Raw genomic sequence first — 24969 nt, 5'->3', positions numbered from 1 at the left:
CATGTTTCTCATAGGCAAGTCCGCAAACGAATTGAAGGAAAGATTACTTAAGGTATTTTTTTAAATTAAGTTCATATTTATTTTTAAATAATTTTCTAAGCCGAAATTTCTTCTAGAATACTGGTGATATTGACGAATCTTCCTAACCAGTAGAGTTGAATAATATTCTTGAAAGAAAGTTCATGTTTAAGGTCATTGTCAAAAGTTCGAACATTCAGATGCAAGATGAAGTTTATAGTGTTGTTAGGCTTATAGATGAGGAGCATCTGATAAAGAAATATACTCATGCTCCACATTTAGATGCCTTCACCGTATGTGATCATTGCTCACAAATATCATAACATATCTAGGTTGTAAATTTACGTTAGTTTCATATTTAAGTCTTTTTTCAAGACTTAATTTTTATTAATATTTGTTAGGACCTCACATCAATACTATTCAAAGCGTAGATGAAGAGAAGGAATTTCATGTAAATACTTCGCTAACTTTTAATTTGTCCTTTAAAATGACACTTATTTTGCTTATATATGCAGATAGATATATTTGACAATAAAATTTTAGATTTGCACAAACACAGATTTTTCGAAGGATTCACTAAAGAACTTGATTACTAGAATTAAGAGTTTATATTCAGTAGCAAGTAAATATATATACTGTTAAAAAATTAAATAAACTGCATTGATATTTGTATCACAAGATTGTGTTTTGTGTGTAAACCATGAAATGCTAAAACTCAATTAATACACCACAAAAATACTTTACTCACTTGCACGAAACTTTTTGATAAAATGCAAATTTGTTTTGCAATTGATCCCTTCTTTTTCTTATCATAGTAGAACAAAGAAATTCATTATTTGAGCTTAATTTGTTCTGCTTAAATGTAGCTATAGTGGCTAAATGAATGTACATGTATGATTACGATTAATTTTTTTAACAAACGAAGCATCTGAATGTTAGTTTTGTTTATTCCTATAGAAAAATACAAACGATAATGACATGATGTCTCCATTGAAGACATATTATTTGATGACGATCTGAGTTTTCAACTCCTGAGCAACAAAGTTTGCAAAGTGGTTAAAAAGGAAAAACATCCATGATTGGCTGCAGTAAAATGAATTTACCTATTCGATTATAGATTTTCATAGTCAAGTATGTTTTGGAAGGAAACACTTTTATTATTTGGAGAAGTTCTGAATTATAGTATAAGAATGTATGTATTGATCCAGATTTTTTTTAAGAATATGTACTTTAATCGTTAGTTACTTGACTCCTTCTGTTAGGGATATATTTATGCAACATATTAGTTGTTTGAACTAATTAATTTTTTATACTTAATTATCATTCAAGCTTTACTCCCTTTCACCTGCTATTACGATTATATATTCGTGATTGAGTTAATAGGAAGCTAGCGTACCTTCTTCGTTGCTGCAATTTTATTGCCGTTGAAAATTGAATTATATTTGGTTGGACTGTTTGACAGGGAATGTGTCATGGAGATTCTATTGTTGTTGCTCTATACCCTTTTATCGCTATGATAAAAATGTTTCGGAATGGTTCAATTTATAGGATTCGTGGATACTTCTCCATTTACTTTGATTCTAACTTAGAGGAAGTTAAAAATATAAAAGTGTCACCAAGTCTCGATAAAGTTTTTTCCATCACTATTTCTTAGTCATAATTTATCCATCACGAAACATATATGACAATTTGAGTTAAATATTTAGAGGAATACGTTTCAATAACTTTATTTGCCATTATGAGCCTCTTGGAAGTAGAATATGATTTTTCTTATATTCAATTTGGTGGTTGTACATTATGACAAATTAAAGCTTAATTCAGTTCTTTATTCTTCAGTTAGGATTTATCTGATATTCTATTTTTTAATGAGGAAATAAATATTTTAGCAAGCCTTATATACAGTTGTATTTAATCATGTATAATTGTTATGTATAGTCTTTTATATGTTATGTTTTATCAATGGGTAATATGGCACGAGTATTGACTTCCCAACATTCTATCTTATATTTTTGTGGGCTAAAAAAAGTTCACACCCCTTTAAGGTGTGTAATGATATTTGAAACAATATGATTTTCTAAGTTGTGTGCTCAAAGAAGGAATTATCTATTTGTGTTTAGGTATAATTCTTTTGAATACGGTCACTAAATTTTGACTTCAATATACATCTTTTTCTATTATCGCTCTCTCTTCATTTTCCCATTGAATTAATCCGCGCGTATAATATTCTTTTTTAAAAACGAAAGTCGCTGGCAGAAAGGGCGACTTGCTTTATAATACGGTAGGGGTAAAAGAGACATTATATTACAGTGTGCCCAATTGCAGAGAATAAATAAAGAAAAATGGAAAAACTTTACCGCTCAAATTAGGGCATCTCTCTCTCTCTCTCAGTTCAGTAGCCACAGCGCAAAAAAAATGGCGAACGATGTAGACATGAGTGGGTGGAGTGAGCTTCTACACTCTTCTTCGAAGCTTCTAGAACAAGCCGCTCCGTCTGCTCAGTTCCCTCCTCTTCAGGTTCCATTTATAAAACTCCTCCATTCCTTTTTTTTTCCTTTTGAAATTTCATTATTTATTTGATTTATTTATTAACGGAGGAGAAAATGTGTTAATTGACTTTTCATTGTAGTTTTGATTAGTTTAAAATGTTGAGTAATTTCATTGTTTTGAAAATGTGTGGGGATTATCGTAGTTTTGATAGTTTAAGAGCTGTAATGTTTTATTTTTAATTTTTTGTTGGAATATTTAGAGGAATTTGGATCAACTCGAAGCATTAACGAAGAAATTGAAGGCCAAAAATCTAAGAACCGAAGCTCCTTCTCAATCTATTGCTGCTACCAGGTACATTTACTTCTTATGTATGCATTATTAATACTTAGTTTTAATTTAATTTAAAATCCTCATTTTTTTTTGTGAAGTGATATATTTTGTTATGAATTCTAGCATTATTCTTTTGGAATTTTGGTACAGTAAGGTTGCAACTTGTGGTAATTTTGTATATCAGTATTTTGTAAAAAAAGCTTCAGATATTGATTAAAGAGTTTAAGTTCTGTGCACTGTCGGTCTAAAGAGTTTTTAGGTAATCAGATCACTTATCAAGTAGTTATAGGTAAATCTCTTACTAAGCATTAATTGGTACCCTTATAAAAGTAGTAATATATCTGCTCCTTATAAAAAAAAAAGTAGTAATTAACCTGCTATCATAGGTTAAATTCATCCATAAAACCTTATTTCTCTTACTCTTTATCTCCTTATTTCCCTTCCTTTCTCCTTTCCGTAGTTTCCAAACATAGGGTTAGTTTCATGCTCCCACCTGTTCTTTCAAAACATTTTTGAAGTTTTATTTATACTCGTAATCTTTTGCATACATTTTCAATAGATGAGGGGTTAGTGGTGGGAAATATGGAGACTAAGACTAATGGAAATGTAGGTTGTGCACTGTTTGATTGTTTGTTTCCTTTGTTCTGAAAGGCTACTAGCTCGTGAGGGCATCAACGCAGAGCAGCTTGCTCGTGATCTTAAGTCTTTTGAGTTGAAGGTACAGTTTTTCTTCTCATTTTGAGCTTTGCAAGATTGATATTTATTCAGTTGCTTATATTTGATAGTGCTCCCCTTTGAGAATTTATACACATATAAAAGCTGATTACATAGAATGATTTTGACTTTTGAGGTAATGGATGAAAATTTCTAAGGTTTGGTAGATGTTTTGTTATTGATGATGTTTATCCAACAACATCAGATGTGAGTATTTTGTCTTATATATGAGTCTTACTTTAAGTTGTGCCAACTGTTTGTCCCCCTCTTTGTGCTTACAAATAGGCCATGAGAAGGATGTGATCACTATGCATGACTATAATCCTTGCTGCATGTGACTGAGTTAACTCATCGTAATGGCATACTAAATTGGAATTTAAATTAGTAGATCAAAATATAAGAATAAAAGGAGAGTTTCTCCTTTTTCCTTTTTTTTTGAATAAGAATCTAAAGGATCATTTTCTGCTACTGACATTCTAAATTAGTTCTGGTGACAAATTGGGTTAGAAAAATGTCCTTGGCAGTTTTCTCTGATTGTACCTTTGTGTTCATTTTCTTTCCATTCATCTGTCCACTTCCCTTAGCAGACAACATTTGAAGATGTTTTCCCTGCGGAGGCAACAACTGTTGAAGAGTATCTGCAACAGGTATATTCATCTTTTAATGTGCAGATAATGTTCTTTGTAAGTATTACCCTGATGTTGCTATCATGCTGCATTTTTTGGTACATCATATGGATTGCTCATTCACATTTTTTGAGAAGAAATAATGGACTGTATAACTTGATCTGTCCGTCTTTTGGGAGATTGGTCATCATAGTGTTGTTAGAACAGTAAGGACTAAGATGAGCAGATTGACATAGGATAACTTAGCTGGCAAGGTAGTGTCTGTAGGTGAAATATAGAAGCATCATGAATAAGTAAGTGGTGATATGGATATAGGTAATAATGAAAAGGAAAGAAGAATTAGCTTGGACATGCCTTTGCTTGTTGGTGTCCTTATATCCTTGTTAATGGCTCATGTGATATGTGAAAGGTAAGATATTTCCTAGATTTAGTAGTGTAATTGAATGGGGCGTGCGAGAAAATTGTTTGGCTTCAATTTGAGATGCTTGGTTTAAACTCATACTAAGGGTCTCGTAACAAGATTTGGCGCATGCATTTTAATAGCATAAGCTAATAAGTGGACTTCAAATATACTAAAACAGACTGGAGTTCAACATGAAGAAGTGTCGGCTGCAGTAGGATTTAGATTTTTACCAGTCATTGATCGCTTTATGCTCATTGGTTGTTTCAATTTTGTCGGATGTTCCTGAAGGGTCAAACAAAAAATTTAGGATATCAGAAAGACCATTTGACACCAAAGCAAGTATAAGAATGCAGTTGTCTGGTAGGGCCAACCGTTATGTCTCATTGGTGTCACCATTGTCACTCTTCACTGCACTTTTTCTACAACTCTTCTGTGCACTTGAAAATCCCAAATCTTTTAACTAACAACACTTTCGATAGTGAAGAGTTAAAATGTAATTGAAGGACATAGGATATTCGAAGGATGAACGCATGGGGAAACTGTTCTGTTTTTGTCTTTCCTTGTTTTAGTATATGTTACATGTTCTCTTTCAAGGGCATGTAACTGATATGGGTGTGCTTAGGTATCAGACGCATACCTGCAATTTTTTGCTAATTGAAAGTGTATTTTCGATGAATCTGCACGAAGCACCTTTACCCATGTCAGATCAGTTTGACATGTGTGCATCGAGTTGAATAAAGAAATCATTTATCTAGGTTTCAATTTCAACATTCCTATCGAGAGGCAAAGTGAGGCTGCATGAGCTTGATGAGAATTGGAGAAGGGAGAATGGTGACGTTGAGGGATTGGAGATGAGAGATGATATCATTGAATACAAGAGACTGATACTTTGTTACAGTAACTAGGTTTCAGTATCAACACTCCTGTTGAGAAGCAAAGTCAGACTGCATGAGCTGGATGAGAATTGGAGAAGGGAGAATGGTGATCTTGAGGGAGTGGAGATGAGAGATGATATCATCGAATACAAGGGATTGGGGAATGATACTTTGTTAGAGTGAAAACCAATGATACCTTAGTCCATTATTTTGGTACGATTAGTGGTGTTAAGGGGGGATATTCCCGGGGAGAGAGGGATAGCAAATTAGCAGTGTTGTAAAGTCATTTCTCTTTCATATTTTCATTTGGTGTAAGGAGAAAATGCATGTATGCATAGATATTTGGTGCAACGTGTTAGAAGATGATTGTTGAGCCACTTATTCACATTGCAATAATTTTGGTACTACCTTGGCGCGATATCAATGATATGAATTTGATGTATTAAAAAGATTTTAGCACTCTTCCCCCGATCAGGAGATCCTGCAACCAAAGAGAGGTTGTTCTTATAGTTGTGGTTTTTCTAATTGTGGATTTTAGGAGTTGTAAGGTACTTGTAAAAGCCACAAATTGCTTTTGTGTGTTTTGCAAGACCTTTTTGCGTTGTGTGCTCTGGAGTAGTATTCGTAATCCAAATTAAGTTCTTTCAAAATGGATATTCTCTACCTAGTGCTGTTTTCTCTCCCTCCCAGAAATGAGTAAAGGAATAAATTTCAGCATTCTCAACGGGTGACCTTCTGTTTCACTTGAAATGCATCATCGTCTCAGGATATCTCATATCCTTTTCTGCTGCTTGATCTTTTTTTCTTTGTCAGTTTGATACTTTCATAATATCCAATTGCATCATCATATTTTGTGCGTTGCTCTATTTTACTTCATACGATAATGGATAATAATGTTTGATGTTGTAATCTTGGAATGCTGCAAAACAGATCCATGAAATGGCAATGGTCTCTGCGGTTCAAGAAGCTCAGAAGGATAACCTAAAAAATTTCAATGATTACATGATGAAAGTTTTGGAGGTTAGTTGCCCTGCTGCTTTCCATATGGTTATCTTCTTTGTGGTGTGAGTTGCTAACATCTTTTGATTCTTATCAGAATCATTTATTAGCTGCTTGAGTTCAACATGAAAAGGCCATCAATTACTTCTATTATATTTCTTTTCCATCTAGATTTTGATATGTATCTATTTGGTTCCTTTGTTTTTTTAGCTTATTTTAAAGTCTAGTTGCATTGTGGGCTTTGTTACAGAACGACTGGAAGAAAGAAAAAAGGGACTTCCTCCACAGCCTAAGCCGAATTTCAACCTTACCTAGGACCAATATCAGTGAATCAAGCCCTTTAAGCGGTCGTCAGGGGCAAATAGCATCTTTGACATATAGCCCTCAGATTTCTTCTGGTCCAGCTAGTGTGGAGTCTGCACCATTAGCTAATAGGCCCATCGTTGAGAAAAAGGCTGCCGCATATGGAGAAGTTGTCAAGAATCTCAATAGTGCAAGAGAGCGTAGTTTTCCCTTCAAAGTAAGTTCCTCGTTTTGGTTCCTCCTTCCTGTGAAGCCAGTGCATTTCTTCTATTTAGTTTTTGTGATTATATCTGGTATTGCTTTATTATGTAATTAGAGGACTAAGATGCCAATTGTTACGCTTTTAAAAGAACATGAAGATTGTGACGTGGGGACTTGAAAGGGAATAGTTGCAAAGTACTTGGATTCTAAGAATTCTGTCCAGTCATCGTCAAAGGGAAAAATGTACTTGAATAGCTTATGTTGTAGTTTTCTTGGACAAATAAGGTACAAGGCAGAGTGGCCTGTTAGACGCCTCTACTTGTTCGGTTTTGACAACCCGGTCCCCATACTTAATGATGGTTCATCTAGACACTTTTACTCATTTAAAAGTAATATTTTAAACCCTTATGACTATGCGTGTTCCTCAGTCATCTTGCTGTATTATCCATGTCACATAAAAATATTCCACGTCATTATTTTTCTTTACAAAAATATTTTAAAAATTGAATTCTGAAGTAGATCGTTTTTTCTCTCTCAGAAGCACCTTCGGACCTTCTTCTTTCTGAATACCAGCCATCCGCCATTTCATCTCCTATTCTCTTTCAATTGTGAATCAAAATCTATCATTTCCCTTTCTAATATTTGCAAAACCAGATCTGCCATTTTTAATAGAAACCCAATGGACAATTCATTTTGTTCGCTTCTATTGAAACTAGATATAACAAAAATATTCAACTCAATCTCTGTAAATTCTCCGCATGATATCTTTAGATCTTGACCCCAAAAAGAAGAAAAAGTAAGACCAAAGGCGAGAATAACCACCGATAAATGGCTGGCAAAACCCTAGAACACCTCCTCCATTTTTCTCTCTTTTCTACTTTGCGAAAATAATGTCAAAAACTCAACTCCTTTATAGTAGACTTTCAGATCAGTAAACCAGAGCCTTCAAATCAGTGAAAAATCAAAATCACATCTCTTAAATCAAGTTACCAAAAAACCCATTATTTCACAACAAAAAATTTGAAACTCTATTTTATTCCCTCCAATGACTGTCCATATGTGACTTGATTTTGAGGCAAACTGGAAAAGACAAGGGAAGTAGAAAGTGAAAGAAAGAAAAGAAATTGGACATGGAGAAGAAGGGATGTGTTGATCGTTTGGGGGGTTGGGGGGCGAGAAAGAATGAAAAGTGGGGAGGGGGAAAAGACCTCGATGGAGGTGGAATTTTTGTGTAAGAATAACTTTTTCTTTTCTTTTCATTTTTTGTTATTTTTTAATTGGAATCATCAAAGTTGTGCAATGACACATTTTACCCAACTCAGCAATGCATATGCCACATAAGCTTGGTCAATGGTCAGAGGGGTTTAAAATATTGACTTTAAATGAGTAAAAGTGTCTAGATGAACCATCATTAAGTGTGGGGACCGGAATGTCAAAACCGAACAAATAGAAGTGTCTAACAGTCTATTCTGCCAAAGTACCATATTAGAAAAAAGCATGCAAGAAAGGCGAAAAACACAGACAAGATTGAAATACCGTAGTGCACAAGACGCAATGTGATACTCTTTGCCTGCTCATCAAAAAAGAAAAAAATGATATGCGCTGCCTGTCCTGCTTCATATGATGATGCTGTTACTATTTGAATAGCCATAGTTTTTGATTATTTTTTTTTCAAACATATCAAAGTACTTTTAAGTTTTAAATACAGCAAATGTGATGTACGGTAGTTTTACGTTTGTCTCTAAAAAGATTTATTTATTTAAAAAATTAAGGAATTGATGCTCAAATGAACATATAAAATGGCATGCTTTGACCGCCGTTCACCAATCCCCGTCTTTCCTTTTTGGGACAGAGGGAGTAATTTGCATATTGCTGTTGGACACTAGCTAGATAAAGTTTAATACTTGATGATTCAAATTAAGAATTTATGCATACTATCACTTTGACCTCTTTATTTGGTAGCCTCCTCTTGGTGTTCATTTGACGTTTTACTATGTTGATTTTGTTGATTGGATGGCTTCTTAATCACTTTAAAGAATTTTCATACTGTGTTTTTGTATTTGGTTAATTAGTTGTTATTATTGTTAGCCTGCTACAGCTTTTAAGCATGCTCTTGAGGGTTTGGGTCTCAATGCATATGGTGGGAAGTCAGTTGGCATTCAGAAGATCTGGCATCTAATGTCGGTATGGTGGCAAAATTGACTTTGTATCTCTCTTTTAATCTTATGCTGTTTAGATTTTCTATTTGCAAATGGTTATCAATTAACAAATTTAATTATAGGCATTGATGGGTGAAGATTCAGCTGCCCAACATAATATTTCAAAGAAAATGTCCTTAGTAATTGGAGCTAGACGCCACCTAGAATGGGGTCACGAGAAGTATGTCATGGAAACAATTCAAGCTCATCCTGCTCAGGTAATGTATTGGGGCTGGTGTTGTCATTTGATAAGCATTTCTATGGTTGACTCCATCACACTCTGCGATCTATTTAGTGTACTGTTAATTGGATTCTTCAAATTGACTGAAGGATAGCTTGTTACTTTGAATGTTTATGAAATCTCTTTTGGGTCCTTTTCAACATTATGTTTTATTCTTACCCCCCCCCACCCCCCCAAAAAAAAAAAAAAAGGGAAAGGAAAATTCAGCCTTCTTTGTTTTTCTTCATTTTGGGGGGATGCAGGGAGAACGGTTTCTGGGCTTGTCACGGTTTGTTGCCCATTTGATGTAAATTGACATTGCTGATAATTGAGGTCCTGCTGACTATTGTAGGCCGCACTTGGTGGTGCTGTTGGTAATTTGCAGAGAATCCGCGCCTTTCTCAGGGTTAGTTTGGCATCTCTTTAGCATGTCATTAGTAATCTGCAATCTTGTTTTAGGAGGCTTGCATATATCATTTTCCATGATTATAGCATTGTGGAGATTGTTTTTCATTTTCTATGACTGGCATTAGAGTGATTGTTCTTCCTTACCTCAGATCCGTCTAAGGGACTATGGGGTCCTTGATTTTGATGCGGTTGATGCCCGTAGACAGCCTCCTGTTGATACCACCTGGCAGCAGGTTTGAATGCTTTACTCTGATGACACAAACCATCCCTATGCAGGCTTTTGCATTTTGTTATGAACTTTAGATGTTTCCATTAAGGTTTCTTTTCTTCCTTTTTTGATAGGTGATATTTCAGTTATGGTTTAGATCAATCAATCTAATCATATGTGCAAGTTATGACTGTATTCTTATTTTTTCTTGTATTTCAAGAATTGCCATTCCTGGTGTAAAACCTGCAGGTTTGCAAATCATGTAATTGAAGCATATCAAATCAAACTAGATCACCTCCTTGTGATTTGAAAAGAAATTTGACCAGATTCTTTTTATAAACATATATGTTATAGGCTATACTCTGTGCAATTGAGTAGTTTCACTTTCTTGTTTTTCATGAGCTGGTAGGTGTTATTTTCCTTCAGGATCTTAGTGTTGTTTGAGATTTAATTTATCTAACAATTTCTTGAATTAACTAGGGGGTCTTTTCTTTTCTCTTATATTTTCTTAACAACCTTTTTTGTCTTCGGATGCTTTCCTTCCACTATTTGCTGGCTTATGATTATTCGACAATCTTAAATTCATAGTTGGTTCCTTTATTTGTTATACCTCTTGCTTCGACCAGCTGCAAAAGTTTATATAGTTTCTCTGCTCTAAACTTCTGCTATTTTCATCATTTTAGATTTTCATAATTTACTATCAAAACTAGCAACAAAGCAGTAGTAGAAGAAAATAAATACGAGTAGAAGGTGTTGCTCTTGGTCATAACCTATTATAAAATGTGCATTTTTGCTGCTTTACCCTGTTGGAACAACTTGAACTTTTAACTGCACATTTATCAAACTGATTCGGGTTATTCTATCTTAAAATAGATATACTTTTGCTTGAGAACTGGCTACTACAATGAAGCAGGAGAGATTGCCCAACTATCTCGCATGTCCCACCAGTTTGCTCCTCTGGTATGCGTTCTGTCGATTTCATATTTTGTATATGTTATCCATTCATCTTTAATTTTAACAGTCCCTGTTTTCCGCAGCTGACAGAGTGGATTTCCAGTGGAGGCATGGTATCAGCAGAGACAGCGGCAGTTGCTTCGGAAGAATGTGAGAAGATGTTAAGGTTGGGTGATCGAGCAGGTCGACCAATGTACGATAAGAAAAAGTTGCTTCTCTACACCATAATATCTGGTTCCGTTAGGCAAATTGACAGATTTGTTCGAGAATTCCCTACACTTTTCTCTACTATAGAGGATTTCTTGTGGTTCAAATTATCTGCTGTACGTGAAAGTCCTGTCAGGTCTTCTGTTGTCCTGAATGAGGGGTTGGCACCTTACACTTTGGATGATTTGCAAGCTTACCTAAACAAGTTTGAGCCATCACACTATACTAAAAATGGAAAGGATCCTTTGGTTTATCCTTATGTTTTACTTTTAAGCATCCAGCTACTTCCAGCCGTCCTTTATTTGTCCAAGGATATCGGAGATGAAGGATATAATGTAGATGCTGCTCATATGGCTATAGTGTTGGCAGACTATGGAGTCCTCTCTGAAGGTACAGGGTTAGGGCAAAAATTTGGGGCCATGGATGCTTTTGCTGAAGCTTCTAGCATAATTAGGCAGTATGGATCATTTTACCTGCGTCATGGTGATATGGTAATGGCATTGGAATACTATGTGCAAGCAGCAGCAGCAGTTGGTGGTGGGCAGTTGTCATGGAGTGGACGTGGTAATATGGATCAGCAAAGGCAAAGGAGCTCAATGTTGAAGCAACTTCTTACAGAGCTTTTGTCGCGAGATGGTGGTATCGATATTTTACTTGGTCCAAGGGGTACTGGAGAAGAAGGTCAACTTGGAAGGTTTTTAACAGATGAAAAGACAAGACAACAGTTTCTGCTTGACGCTGCTCGGCAGTATCAGGATGCGGGGCTTTATGACAAGGTAATCTTTTCTTTCTTCCTTTTACTTAGTGACATAACCAAGTTTCAAACTTATTGCTCTAACGTGTGCTGTTCGAGATAAGTCTTAATAATCAATCTGAAGTGTTCCTTTCTCCATTCAATGACAGTAAATTACCTCTATAGACTGTAGCATGAAATCTTTTTTTTTTTGGGGCTTGATTTGAAGTCTTCTTTTCTTGAGCAATTGTTGTGCTTAGCGAATGTCTTGTCATGTACTTTCTGTTGATCTATCTGTAGACAAAGACAATTTCTCTTTTCTATGCTTTCATCATAAACATGGTGGTCTTGAGCTTTAGGCATATTCTGCTTAAGGATTCTTGACCATGTTGTAGTAGTGAATCTTTTTGTACTTGGTTAATGAAAAAGAGGCCAAGTAATAGAAATCATCCCAATTGGCTGAATCTGAAGTTGCGGAATGTGAAATTGGGGATAACACCTGATACTACGTGGATCCTTTGTCCTACTGAAGGATAACTGGTCAATTGATTGCTACTCTCGTTTATTTTGAACAAATCTTCTCTCCGTGGAAAAAAGGCCAAAATGTTGCTGGGCTAAGTTGTGCTGCTGTCTTCTTCATGTTTTCAGAACTTCTGCATGGAAGTTTTGTTTTCATACCTTCTCCTATGCTACAGCTTTTCCCCCTTTTTCATATATAAGATGGGAAAAAGATATTCTTGCCCCATGCTTTCTTTTTCTCTTTCAATTGAGGAAGGTAAACTTTTCTAACACTTCTCTTCCTTCATTATCAATTGCGAATTAAATCCTCAAGGTGGTTCATTTGCAGTTCTAAAGTATGATCACCTTTATTTCTGTTACTTTTCCTGTTCAAAATTTTGATGAGTTCTGATGAACACATGTATAGCTAATGTGGATCCAAATGCACATTATTGTGCGTGAAATAAAGCTGCTATAACATTTCCTTGTATGAGTGTTTCTAAAGTTCTATTTATATCTTCCAGTAAATTGTTTACTATTTTCACTAATTAAGCTTGTCTTCTTATCTCTATGCTCCAGCCCCTTCCCTTCTCTCTTCTGTGGTATGATGTACTTATCAGTTCGTGAATTTTGTGCGCTTTAACATTTTACAGTCCATAGAGATTCAAAAGAGAGTGGGGGCATTTTCAGCTGCATTGGATACGATAAACAAGTGCCTTTCTGATGCAATATGTGCCTTGGCACGTGGAAGGTTGGATGGGGATAGCCGGACATCTGGGCTCATTCTTTCAGGAAATGAGATCCTGGAGATGTTCAAATATTACCCTGACATCAGGTAATATGCAGATTTGGCTGGTGGTCAAACATTATTTGCTGCAGCTATAAATCATTTCTTATGATGATTTTTTGAATGCCTCGTAACTGTTCTGGAATGGAAGCCTAATCTCATCCTTTTGTGCAGTCCCCAAGAGAGAGAGAATGTGTTGGCGCAACAAATTGTTCTACGACAGCTGGAGGCTGTGCTGTCTATTCATAAGCTTGCAAGACTTGGGAATCACTTGGATGCTATAAAGGAAGTGGCTAAGCTCCCATTCCTTCCTTTGGATCCAAGGACGCCAGATTTCGCCACAGATGTCTTTAAAAATTTGTCTCACCATGTCCAAGCTTGTGTACCAGACCTCCTAAAAGTTGCGCTTCATTGCCTGGAGAATGTTAGAGATACTGATGGGTCACTTCGTGCGTTAAGGGACAAGGTAAATCTTACAGCATACATGTTAATGTTCATTCTCATCCATTTTGTCTTTGGTTGCTCTTTGCTCAGTGGCTCTGCTCCTATTTCCTGTTGACTATGTATGTAGTGCACTTTGATTATAACTTCTTATAGGTGCCCTTTGTAGTTATGTTCACTTTGTTTATTACTTCCAGTTATGTTGTGTGCTTGTCCTTCATGACTCTCACTTTTCCTAAGTGTTTTTTCCTTGCTGTCATTGCTTGATTCACTCTTAATAGGCAAGACACAATTGGGGAGCTCATCCTTTGATTTAATCTGAGGTGGTTTTGTATTCAATATCCAATGAAATGAGTTGAGCGAATTATGTTCTGAGGTTATGACTAGGTTCACTAATTCCAATTCCAAAATTATGTTTCGCAATTTCATAATCCAATTTTTCAACGTCTAAGTGACAAAATTTTCTGATGCATGTGCATTTGGGGCTGCTTGATTTGTTGGGTGGAGTACAGCATATTAGGCTGTAAATAAATGGAACATGTTTGGCAATGGGATTAACTAAAGTTGTGTAGTGAAAGCAGCTTTCTATGTTTTTATTTTTGTCAGCCTATTCTTGTATGGTTTTAGATAAAATGACAGCTTGGATTCAGGCGAGATGAGGTGGATCTGTCATGCATTTCTTTTTGAATAGTGGATCCGTCATAAATTTCTCTTCACCTTGTTTTTTTTTTTAATTTTCTGGCTTCCCAAGAAGGTGCTTGTCATGTTTAAGTTTCTATTCTTTTGTAGTAGACTACTTTTTCTCCGATTAGTATGACCCAGTTTTATTGAACAAGATTTATCTGATGAATCTTTGGTCGGGTTGCGGAAATTGACTAGTTTATTGTTTCGAGATAAATAGTGTAAATCTAGGAAGCGCTTAAAATGCATCGCTAAGTTCAGATGTTAGCTGAATTTGATGAAAACCTAATCTAACAAAGAAGAATGGTGACTATTTGAATAGCAACTTGGTTAAAGAAAATTGAATGGAAGGAGTATATTAGATGTATCTATCAAAAAAGTAATTTGTATGTACTCTTTCCTTCAAGTGTCCAGCTAGAATCTAGGAACACGTTTTTGCTTCTGTTTTGAGTTCATAGTACCATTTATATCGTACTTGATGTTTAATTACTGAATGAACGAGTGAGCTGGAATGTCTTTCTCTTATTTTGATGTAATAATATTATAGATTGCTTATGAGTCCTACCATCAACAGAGTGTTTACAGAGTATTTTTGCTTCTGACTGCCATTGACTAAGATAGAAAGCATCAGCTAATACTGTTGGGAATAAATCCCGTAAAAATAATATTCACGGTATTAGTGATAAACGCGAAACACTAAGTTATGGTTAAATCAACAAGAGTAATGCAGCAATAATGACGCTAAGATTTTACGTGGAAACCCTTCTGAATAAGGGAAAAACCACAGCCAAGAAAAGCAACTGATATCACTATAGCAAGGAATTTTACACTGTGTAGTAACGAGTACAAATACGCTTAAGACCACTACACCCTCAAAAGAAAAACACTCTTTTTGCTTTTTCCAGCTCACTACAATATCTCTCACACTCTATTTTTCTTCACAGACTATTTTCTTATAGTCTATGGAATACCTTGCGCTCTCTCTCTCACTCAGATGTATTGTCTGAGATTTTTTTTTTTTGGTGTGTTGAAATGAAGAAGAAGCTCTCCTTTTATGGGAGAAATGACTTACCTCTTCAACCAATCAGAATGGAGGATTGGTTGAAAATTTGCAATGCAAATTTTTCTTCCTTCCGCCAAACAATTTGGCAGCCAAATCCAAGTCCAAGTCCATCTTGGCAACTTGGACTTTTGGTAGTTGGGGATGGACCCCATAATCTCCCCCTCCAGACCCATTCACCTGAAGGAGGTAACACTGGACCTTTAGCTTGAGTGCATGCGCCAACAAGTTCTTTGCACAATTCGAACTTGTCTCTTGGTACCACTTTGGTCAGTATATCCGAAGGATTCTCACTTGTATGGATCTTCTTGACTTGTATAGATCCATCATCTATTCTTTCTCGAATCCAGTGATATCTCACGTCGATATGCTTCGTCCTTGCATGATACATGGTGTTTTTGTGGGGTCCATCCCCAACTACCCAAAGTCCAAGTTGCCAAGATGGACTTGGACTTGGATTTGACTGCCAAAGCGGAAGGAAGAAAAATTTGCATTGCAAGTTTTCAACCAATCCTCCATTCTGATTGGTTGAAGAGGTAAGCCATTTCTCCTATAAAAGGAGAGCTTTGGCTTCTTTATTTTACACACCACACAGAAAGAGAAGCAACACAATAGTTGCAGAGAGTATTTCTCAGGCATTGAGAGAAATTGACTGTGTAGAGGAAAATAAAGAGTGAGCGATATTGTAGTGAGGTGAGAATATCAAAAGAGGGTTATTTCTTTTGAGTGCTGTAGTGGTCTGTGGAGTATGTTTACTCGGAACTACAAAGTGTAAAATTTCTTACTATAGTAGTGATACCAGTTGCTCCTCTCGGGCCCGTGGTTTTTCCCTTATTCAAAAAGGTTTTCCACGTAAAATCTTGATGTCATTATTGCTGCATTTTTACTTTTGCTGACTTAACCGTAACTTAGTGTTTCGCGTTTATCACTAATACCGTGAATATTATTTTTACGGGTCTATTTTATTCCCAACAAGTGGTATCAGAGCCAAGGTTCTGTCTGAGTATGCTCTGTGGTTGCAGCACAGTCTGAACTTCCACATCAGAAAAGAATTGCTTTGGTATTTGTACACTAGTAGAATGGTTACTTTGAGTGGCACAAATTATGCCATTGGAAGGGCAAAATGGAAGATTTGCTGTATGTCAAGAATTTTCATCAACCTGTCTTTGCCACTATAAAGCCTGATAATAAATTAGATGAAGAGTGGAATTTGTTACACATGCAGGTTTGCAGCTTTATTAGACAGTGGGTTGACGATAATGTTTTGAACCATATTTCTGGGGAGACACATGCTCGGACCCTATGAGATTACCTTGAAAGTCTGTATGCTCGGAAAATTGAAAACAACAAGATGTTTATAATAAAGCAGATGTTGGGTTTAAAATACCATGATGATTCTGCGATGACAGATCATCTGAATAATTTTCAGAGGATCATGAATCAGTTATCTGCTATGGGCATTAAATTTGATGAAGAAATTCAAGGCCTGTTTCTACTTGGTTCCCTACTAGATTCTTGGGAAGTTCATTATCAAATTCTGTTCCGGATGGTGTGATCTCTATGGATCTTGCCAAGAGCAGTCTTTTAAATGAAGAGATGAGAAAAAAATCTCAGGTTTCCTCCTCATCAGATGTCTTGGTGACTGACTCTAGGAGGAGAAGCAAGAATCGGGGTTCTGAAAATAGAGAACATAATAGAAGCAAATCCAGAAGCAGACTTAAAGATATTGAGTGCTATCATTGCGGGAAGAAATGACACACAAAGAAGTTCTACCAGATTTTGGAAAAGGAGAATAGAGACAACGAAGAACAGAAAGAAGATGGCAATCGTGTGGCCACCGTCACTGCAGAAGATCTTGTTACTGTCCTTGATGCGGATTTGATAAATATTGCTTGTGATGAGTCAAGCTGGGTTGTGGATAGTGGTGCCGCATCTCATGTGACATCAAGGAAGGAATTTTTCTCATCCTATACTCAGAGTGACTTTGGAACTTTGAGTATGAGTAATGAGACTGTATCTAGGGTGGCTGGTGTTGGAACGATTTGTTTGAAAATTAGTATTGGAACTAAACTAGTTTTAAACAATGTAAAGCATGCACCTGATGTTTGTTTGCACTTGATCTCTGTTGGTGTATTGGATGATGAGGGATATGTCAGTACCAATGGTGCTGGAAAGTGGAAGCTCACTAAGGGTTCCATAATTGTGGCTCGTGGGGAAAAGTGTCGTGGTCTATACTGGACTACGGCCTCTACCTGTGTTGATATGGTGAATGCCGTTGATAGCAATAGCTCTTCAACGTTATGGCATAAGAGGCTTAGCCACATTAGCGAGAACGGACTAAATGTTCTGGCCAAGAAGAAATTGTTGTCAAAATTTGAAAGTGCAAAATTAGAAAAATGTGAGCACTTTGACTGGAAAACAAAAAAAAGTTTTTTTCCAATCTCATCCTCCTTCAAGAAAGACAGAATTGCTTGAGTTGGTGCATTCAGATTTATGTGGTCCAATGATGACAGGGACTTTGGGTGGTGCACTTTTTGCTACCTTTATTGATGATTGCTCAAGGAAACTTTGGGTCTGCATCTTGAAGACTAAAGACCAAGTGTTGGGTGTCTTTAAGCAGTTTCAGGCTTCAGTTGAAAGAGAAGCTGGAAAGAAGCTAAAGTGTATTCGTGCTGATAATGGTGGTGAATATTGTGGACCATTTGATGAATACTGCAAGCAACAGGGTATCAGACACCAGAAGACTCCTCAGCTTAATGGTTTAGCAGAAAGAATGAACAGGACCTTGATGGAAAGAGTCAGATGTTTGCTTTCTGAAGCAAAGTTGCTGAATTCCTTTTGGGGTGAGGCTTTGTTGACCGCCGCACAAGTTATTAATCTATCCCCTGCGGTTGCTTTGCAAAGTGATGTTCCAAACAGAGTTTGGTATGGCAAGGTTGTTTCCTATGACCACTTGAAAGTGTCTGGTTGCAAAGCTTTTGTACATGTACCTAAAGATGAGAGGTCAAAATTAACTGCCAAGACAAGGCAATGCATCTTCATTGGTTTTGGCCTTGATGAGTTTGGTTACAGGCTATATGATCCAATTGAGAAGAAGGTCGTGAGAAACTGTGATGTTTTCTTCGTGGAGGATCAAACCATTGAAGATATTAACAAAATGGAGAAGATAAAATCTCCAAGCTCTGAAGGTTTAGTTAATCTTGATCAAATTCCTCATACAAATGCGGATGACGTTGGTGGGCTCAATGATGATGGTGATGCCCAGAACCATATTCCAGATCAGCATATTGATGGTGATGGTGATAACAATGCTAATGCTGATGAGGTAAATGCTCCTACTCACGAAGCTGTGGACGAGTTAGATATTCCACTCAGGAGATCTTCTAGACCTCGTACTCCTTCCTCCCGTTATTCACCCAATGAGTATGTATTACTCACTGATGGGGGAGAACCTGAATGTTATGCAGAGGCCATAGAAAATGAGCACAAGGATCAATGGATGAAGCCATGCAAGATGAGATGAAATCTCTGCATGAGAACCATACCTATTAGTTGGGGAAATTTCCTAAGGGCATGAGAGCTTTGAAGAACAAGTGGATGTTCAAAGTTAAAACTGAAGAACATAGTTTGAAGCCCAGATACAAAGCTAGTTTGGTTGTCAAGGGATTTGGTCAAACGAAAGGTATTGACTTTGACGAAATATTTTCTCCTGTCGTGAAATGTCCTCCATTCAGACAGTTCTTGGTTTTACTGCCTGTCTTGATCAGTGTTTGGAAAGTGTTAAGCGCAAAAAAGCGACGAGGCCTCGCTTCACAGAAGCGGGAAGCGAAGCGCGCGCTTTTTTGCTGTGAAGCGCAATTTAACACATAAATAAAAAAAAATAAAATAGGCATAGATAAAATGGCTAAGAACTCATTAAAAATAACATATTAAGCAAATGTTTCAATTCTTGAATCAAGAAGCAAATAATAGATACTAAAACTAGATAAATTTTTTGACAAAAGATACATGGCACTCTTGAGTTATTATTGCTAACTGCAACTCCATACGCCCAAACTGAATCTCTTTTTTTGGCTTGATGCCATTGAATAATCAAATTAAATTTACTACAATCAACAACCAAAAAAAACAATTAATTCACATAAGAAAACAGAGCATAAAGAGCACTTTTAATAACAGAAAACAGAGCATAATAGAAGAAAAAGAAGTCGTATCATGATAACAGAAGACACTTTTAATGACAGAAGAAAAAGAAGTCGTTTAGGGCAAAAAATGAGCGCTTAAAAAGTGAAAAATTGAAAGAAGAACAGAAGAGAAGAAGAATAACAGAAGAAGACAAAAAACAGAGCATGAAGAAGAAGAACAAAAAGAACTGAAGAAGAAGACTAGAAGAAGACAGAAAACAGAGCATGAAGAATAAGAACAGAAGAACTGAAGAAGAAGAAGAACAGAAGAACTGAAGAACAGAAGAACAAAAGAAGAAGAACAAACTTACCGAGATCTGGAGATGAAGTCGTCGCTGGAGTTTGCTGGGCTGGAGAAGAAGACCTTCGTATGTTTTGGTAACAGATGCCTTCTGCTCGTATGTTTATTTGCCCAAAATTTTTAAAAAAGCCTTAGCTGATTCCTTCTGCTCGCTTTTTCTAACTCGTTGCTTCTCGCTTAAGCGAGAAAAACGCTCGCTTTTCTAATATGTGTCGCCTTTTTACCAGAAAAGCGCTACCACTACGCCTCGCCTCGCTTCATCGCTTAAAGCGAGAAGCGAAGGCATAGATAAATGGGTAAGAACTCATTAAAAATAACATATTAAGCAAATGTTTCAATTCTTGAATCAAGAAGCAAATAATAGATACTAAAACTAGATAATTTTTTTGACAAAAGATACATACTCTTGAGTTATTATTGCCAACTGCAACTCCATACGCCCAAGCTGGATCTCTTTTTTGGCTTGATGCCATTGAATAATCAAATTAAATTTACTACAATCAACAACCAAAGAAAAAAACAATTAATTCACAGAAGAAAACAGAAAACAGAGCATAAAGAGCACTTTTAATAACAGAAGAAAACAGAGCATAACAAGAAAACAGAGCATAACAGAAGAAAAAGAAGTCGTTTAGGGAAAAAAATGAGCGCTTAAAAAGTGAAAAAAATTGAAAGAAGAACAGAAGAGAAGAAGAATAACAGAAGAAGACAGAAAACAGAGCATGAAGAAGATAGAAAACAAAGCACGAAGAAGAAGAACAGAAGAACTGAAGAAGAAGAAGAACAAACTTACCGAGATCTGGAGATGAAGTCGTCGCTGGAGTTTGCTGGGCTGGAGAAGAAGACCTTCGTATGTTTTGGTAACAGATGCATGTTTATTTGCCCAAATTTTTAAAAAAAGCCCTAGCTGATGCCTTCTGCTCGCTTAAGCGAGCTTTTTCTCGCTTTTTCTAACTTGTCGCTTCTCGCTTAAGCGAGAAAAGCGCTTGCTTTTCTAATGTGTGTCGCCTTTTTACCAGAAAAGCGCTACCACTGCACCTCGCCTCGCTTCATCGCTTAAAGCGAGAAGCGAACGCTTTTAATAACACTGGTCTTGATTTGGAGATTGAGCAGATGGATGTGAATACTGCTTTTCTTCACGGTGACTTAGAAGAGGAGATTTATATGGAACAACTTGAGGGCTTCAAGACAAAAGGTAAAGAAAATCTTGTATGCAAACTTAAGAAGAGTCTATATGGATTAAAGCAAGCTCCCAGACAGTGGTACAAGAAGTTTGAGTCTGTTATGGGGGAGCAAGGCTACAAGAAGACTTCTTCATATCACTGTGTGTTTGTACACAGATTTTCTGATGATGATTTTATCATCCTCTTGCTATATGTGGATGATATGTTGATTGTGGGCAGGAATGCTTCTATGATTGATGAGTTGAAGAAACAATTGAATAAATCTTTTGCAATGAAAGACTTGGGTCATGCTAAGAAGATTTTGGGCATGAGAATTTACTCGTTCGAGAAATGAAAGAAAGCTTTACTTGTCACAGGATAAGTACATAGAACGTGTACTGGAGCGCTTCAATATGAAAAGTGCTAAGTTGGTTCGCACACCCCTTCGTGGTCATATGAAGTTGAGCAAGAAGATGTGTCCTACAACAACAGAGGAAAAAGAGAGAATGACCAAGATACCTTATTCCTCTGCCGTCGGAAGTTTGATTTATGCAATGGTATACACTCGACCAGATATTGCTCATGCATTCGGTGTTAGCAGATTTCTCGAAAATCCAGGAAAAGAGCATTGGGAAGCTGTAAAGTGGATACTCAGGTATCTAAGAGGAAGCTCACATGAATACTTATGTTTTGGAGGATCAAATCCAATTTTGAAGGGCTATACAGATTCTGATATGGCAGGTGACCTTGATAACAGAAAATCCACTACTGGATATTTGTTTACTTTTTCAGGGGAGCTATATCATGGCAGTCGAAGTTGCAGAAGTGTGTTGCACCCTCTACAACTGAAGCAGAGTATATTGCTGCTACTGAAGCTGGCAAGGAGATGGTTTGGTTGAAACGGCTACTTCAAGAGCTTGGATTGCATCAAAAGGGGTATGTCATCTATTGTGACAGTCAAAGTGCAATAGACCTGAGCAAAAACACCATGTATCATGCAAGGACGAAGCGTATCAATGTGAGATATCACTGGATTCGAGAAAGAATAGATGATGGATCTATACAAGTCAAGAAGATCCATACAAGTGAGAATCCTTCGGATATGCTGACCAAAGTGGTACTAAGAGACAAGTTCGAATTGTGCAAAGAACTTGTCGGCATGCACTCAAGCTAAAGGTCCGGTGTTACCTCCTTCAGTCTGGAGGGGGAGATTGTGGGGTCCATCCCGAACTACGAAAAGTCCAAGTTGCCAAGATGGACTTGGACTTGGATTTGGCTGCCAAATTGTTTGGCGAAAGGAAGAATTTGCCAACCAATCCTCCATTCTGATTGGTTGAAGAGGTAAGTCATTTCTCCTATAAAAGGAGAGCTTTGACTTCTTCATTTTACGCACCACACAGAAAGAGAAGCAACACAATAGTTGAAGAGAGTATTTCTCAGGCATGGTGAGAAATAGATTGTGTAGAGGAAGATAGAGAGGGGGCGATATTGTAGTGAGGCGGGAATATCAAAAGAGGGTTATTTCTTTTGAGTGTTGTAGCGGTCTTTGGAGTATTTTATTCAGACATACAAAGTGTAAAATTCCTCACTATAGTAGTGATACCAGTTGCTCCTCTCGGACCCGTGGTTTTTCCCTTATTCAAAAGGGTTTTCCATGTAAAATCTTGGTGTCATTATTGCTGCATTTTTAATTTTGCTGATTTAACTATAACTTAGTGTTTCACGTTTATCACTTATTGTGAATATTATTTTTATGGGTCTATTTTATTCCCAACAAATACAATGTTTATTTCTTATGATGTTATCTTATGTAGGGCTGTGCATTTGGATCGGATATCCGAAATCCGATCCGATCCACTCTATTTCGGATTTTCGGATTTCAAATTTTGGATTTTCGGATTGGATACGGATTGTGTTTTATGAAATTTCGGATTTTCGGATTGGATTCGGATTGGTATGATTTTAATCCGATCCGATCCGATCCGATATCCGAAATTATATGTACCTATATAAATACACACTAAAATTTTAGGGTTATGCTTATTCATTTTTCACACACCCCCTCACTCACTTAGATTTTTCCGCCTCTCTTGCACCTCTCTTCTCTTTAGTGAAGACTAAAAGAGTCTCAATGACTCAAACTTCCGATTTTACTTTGATTTTATGTCTCTTTCTTCCGCCTCTCTTCTCTTCTCTTTTGTCTTTTATGTCTATTTCATGTTCTATTCTTCTAACTTTTGATTTTATTTTGATTTTTTTGTTTGTTTTGGTAGATGGAAGATGAGATAGAGACACCGAATGAACTTTAAATTGTTGAAAAATTTTGTGACAATCTGATCCGACAATCCGAAAAATTATCCGATCCAAAGTTTAAAATCCGATCCAATCCAATGTTAATTCGGATCGGATTCGGATTGACCTTTTCAGAATCCGAAATCCGAATCCGAAATAGGCTAAATCCGATCCAATCCGATCCGTGCACAGCCCTAATCTTATGCATCTGTGAGGATTTGTTCTTTAATCTCTCATGTTAAATTACAGCAGGTTCTTTACTTCCTTTAGTTAGTGTTTTTTTTTAGTTTTAAAAAATTAGTTCTACTCAAGATGATGGTCTTTTGAGTTTTGATGATGTTGTACAATATTTTGATCAGTAATTAGACTTATTATTTATTAAGTCACATCCCTTTTGATTAACAAGAACATCTTATGAAATTGATGTGAATTTGGTTCTGCAGATTGCAAACTTCCTCGCAAACAATATGAATCAGAATTGGCCTCGTGATCTGTATGAAAAGGTTGCTCGTAGTTTGTGAAGTTGAAGAATCACAGTCAGTCTGTGCTGTAGTTTAGCTTTAGATGTTCAACATTGTACAAAGATGGTTGAACAGGCCAAGTCTATCGAAATGGTGATAGCCGTACATCCAAGATGTATTTGCTTAGTCTTTACATCTTCTAGGTGAAATTTGGTAAATGGATCTCGAGAGATTTGCTTGGATCGATATGTTATGTCCACAATGGCAATCTGGCAAGACAGTCAGGGTGTGTTCTCTCCTTTTGATGTCATATGCAAGTTTTGCCAGTGCTTTGGTTGCAAATTTTTCTAGTACTTCATTATAAGTGTAACAGGTTCTATGTGATGAATTGTGTTGTTACATCCAAATAGACCCCCGGCATCCTTCCCTCCAAGAACTTCCCACCTTGGTGTTGGGGAGACTCGAACTCACAACCTCTTGGTTGGAAGTGGAGGTTGCTTACCATCAGAGCAACCCCTCTTGTCTGTAAGTGTTCTGTGCAATGACAAAGACACTATAACGCCGGTCAGTTTAACACGACGCTATATTTGAGGATTGAAAGTTCTATAGATTAATCATTTCTTGATAAGCACATCTTGATCATAGCAATCACTTTACTTTGAAGGAAGATCAGTGGCTAAAGTTTAAAAGTAAAATAAGTTAAAAAAGATAAGTTTGCCTCATCAGCACATCCTTGTTCGGTAAGATGGCTTTCAATACACAAAAAAAGGCTTTAGCACATAGTTTACCCTCGAGCTTGTAACCAAAATTTTGTTACATACCCTTTTTTATGGGGGATTTTTCTGTAGACAAATGTTTTCCCGACTGATTAAGCATAGAAGTCTTGTGGAAATATTTGGCTACAAGCTCAGGATAACCAGTATTACCCCCCCCCCCCCCCACAACCACCACAAAGAAAAAAAAGACTTAGTTGGGGGTTTGGACATAAGAATTGTATAATTTTTTAAAAAAGTGAATTGTTTTTGAGTGAAAATGGTATTTGAAAATTTAAATTGTGTTTGAACACTGAATATAATTTTGTGTTTTTGAAATTTTGTGAGTGATTTGAAGTAAAATTTTTAAAAAATAGTTTTTTGGAGTTTTTGAAATTTTCGAATTTTTTTAAAATTCATCGAAAACTGACCAAACATTGATTTCGAAATAAAAGTAAAAAATTT

At 36.5% G+C, this 24969-nt stretch overlaps 1 protein-coding gene across 1 annotated transcript; it reads left to right on the top strand.

Annotated features, from left to right (window-relative positions):
- The first annotated feature begins 2342 nt into the window (after window positions 1-2342).
- LOC107795313 (nuclear pore complex protein NUP93A) lies at window positions 2343-24094 on the top strand. The gene is made up of 15 exons (XM_016617924.2): window positions 2343-2532; window positions 2765-2856; window positions 3487-3553; window positions 4137-4196; window positions 6384-6473; window positions 6703-6972; window positions 9045-9140; window positions 9238-9372; window positions 9727-9780; window positions 9932-10015; window positions 10864-10950; window positions 11028-11927; window positions 13036-13217; window positions 13344-13635; window positions 23735-24094. Exons 1-15 carry the CDS (start codon window positions 2431-2433, stop codon window positions 23810-23812), a joined length of 2589 nt encoding a protein of 862 aa, XP_016473410.2. The 5' UTR covers window positions 2343-2430; the 3' UTR covers window positions 23813-24094.
- Window positions 24095-24969: the final 875 nt, after the last annotated feature.

The sequence above is a fragment of the Nicotiana tabacum genome, chromosome 16, assembly GCF_000715075.1.
Source record: "Nicotiana tabacum cultivar K326 chromosome 16, ASM71507v2, whole genome shotgun sequence".
NCBI classification, from domain to species: domain Eukaryota; kingdom Viridiplantae; phylum Streptophyta; class Magnoliopsida; order Solanales; family Solanaceae; genus Nicotiana; species Nicotiana tabacum.
Note: the sequence above shows the minus strand (reverse complement) of the source record. Positions and strands in the feature narration are given on the sequence as shown.

What these genes read in the sequence shown, in the direction of transcription:
- LOC107795313 (XM_016617924.2), top strand. Translation starts at nt 2,431, where the DNA reads ATGGCGAACGATGTAGACATGAGTGGGTGGAGTGAGCTTCTACACTCT. An exon ending in CTCAGTTCCCTCCTCTTCAG is followed by an intron (nt 2,533 to 2,764) that starts GTTCCATTTATA and finishes TGGAATATTTAG; the next exon opens with AGGAATTTGGATCAACTCGA. An exon ending in CCCACCAGTTTGCTCCTCTG is followed by an intron (nt 10,951 to 11,027) that starts GTATGCGTTCTG and finishes TGTTTTCCGCAG; the next exon opens with CTGACAGAGTGGATTTCCAG.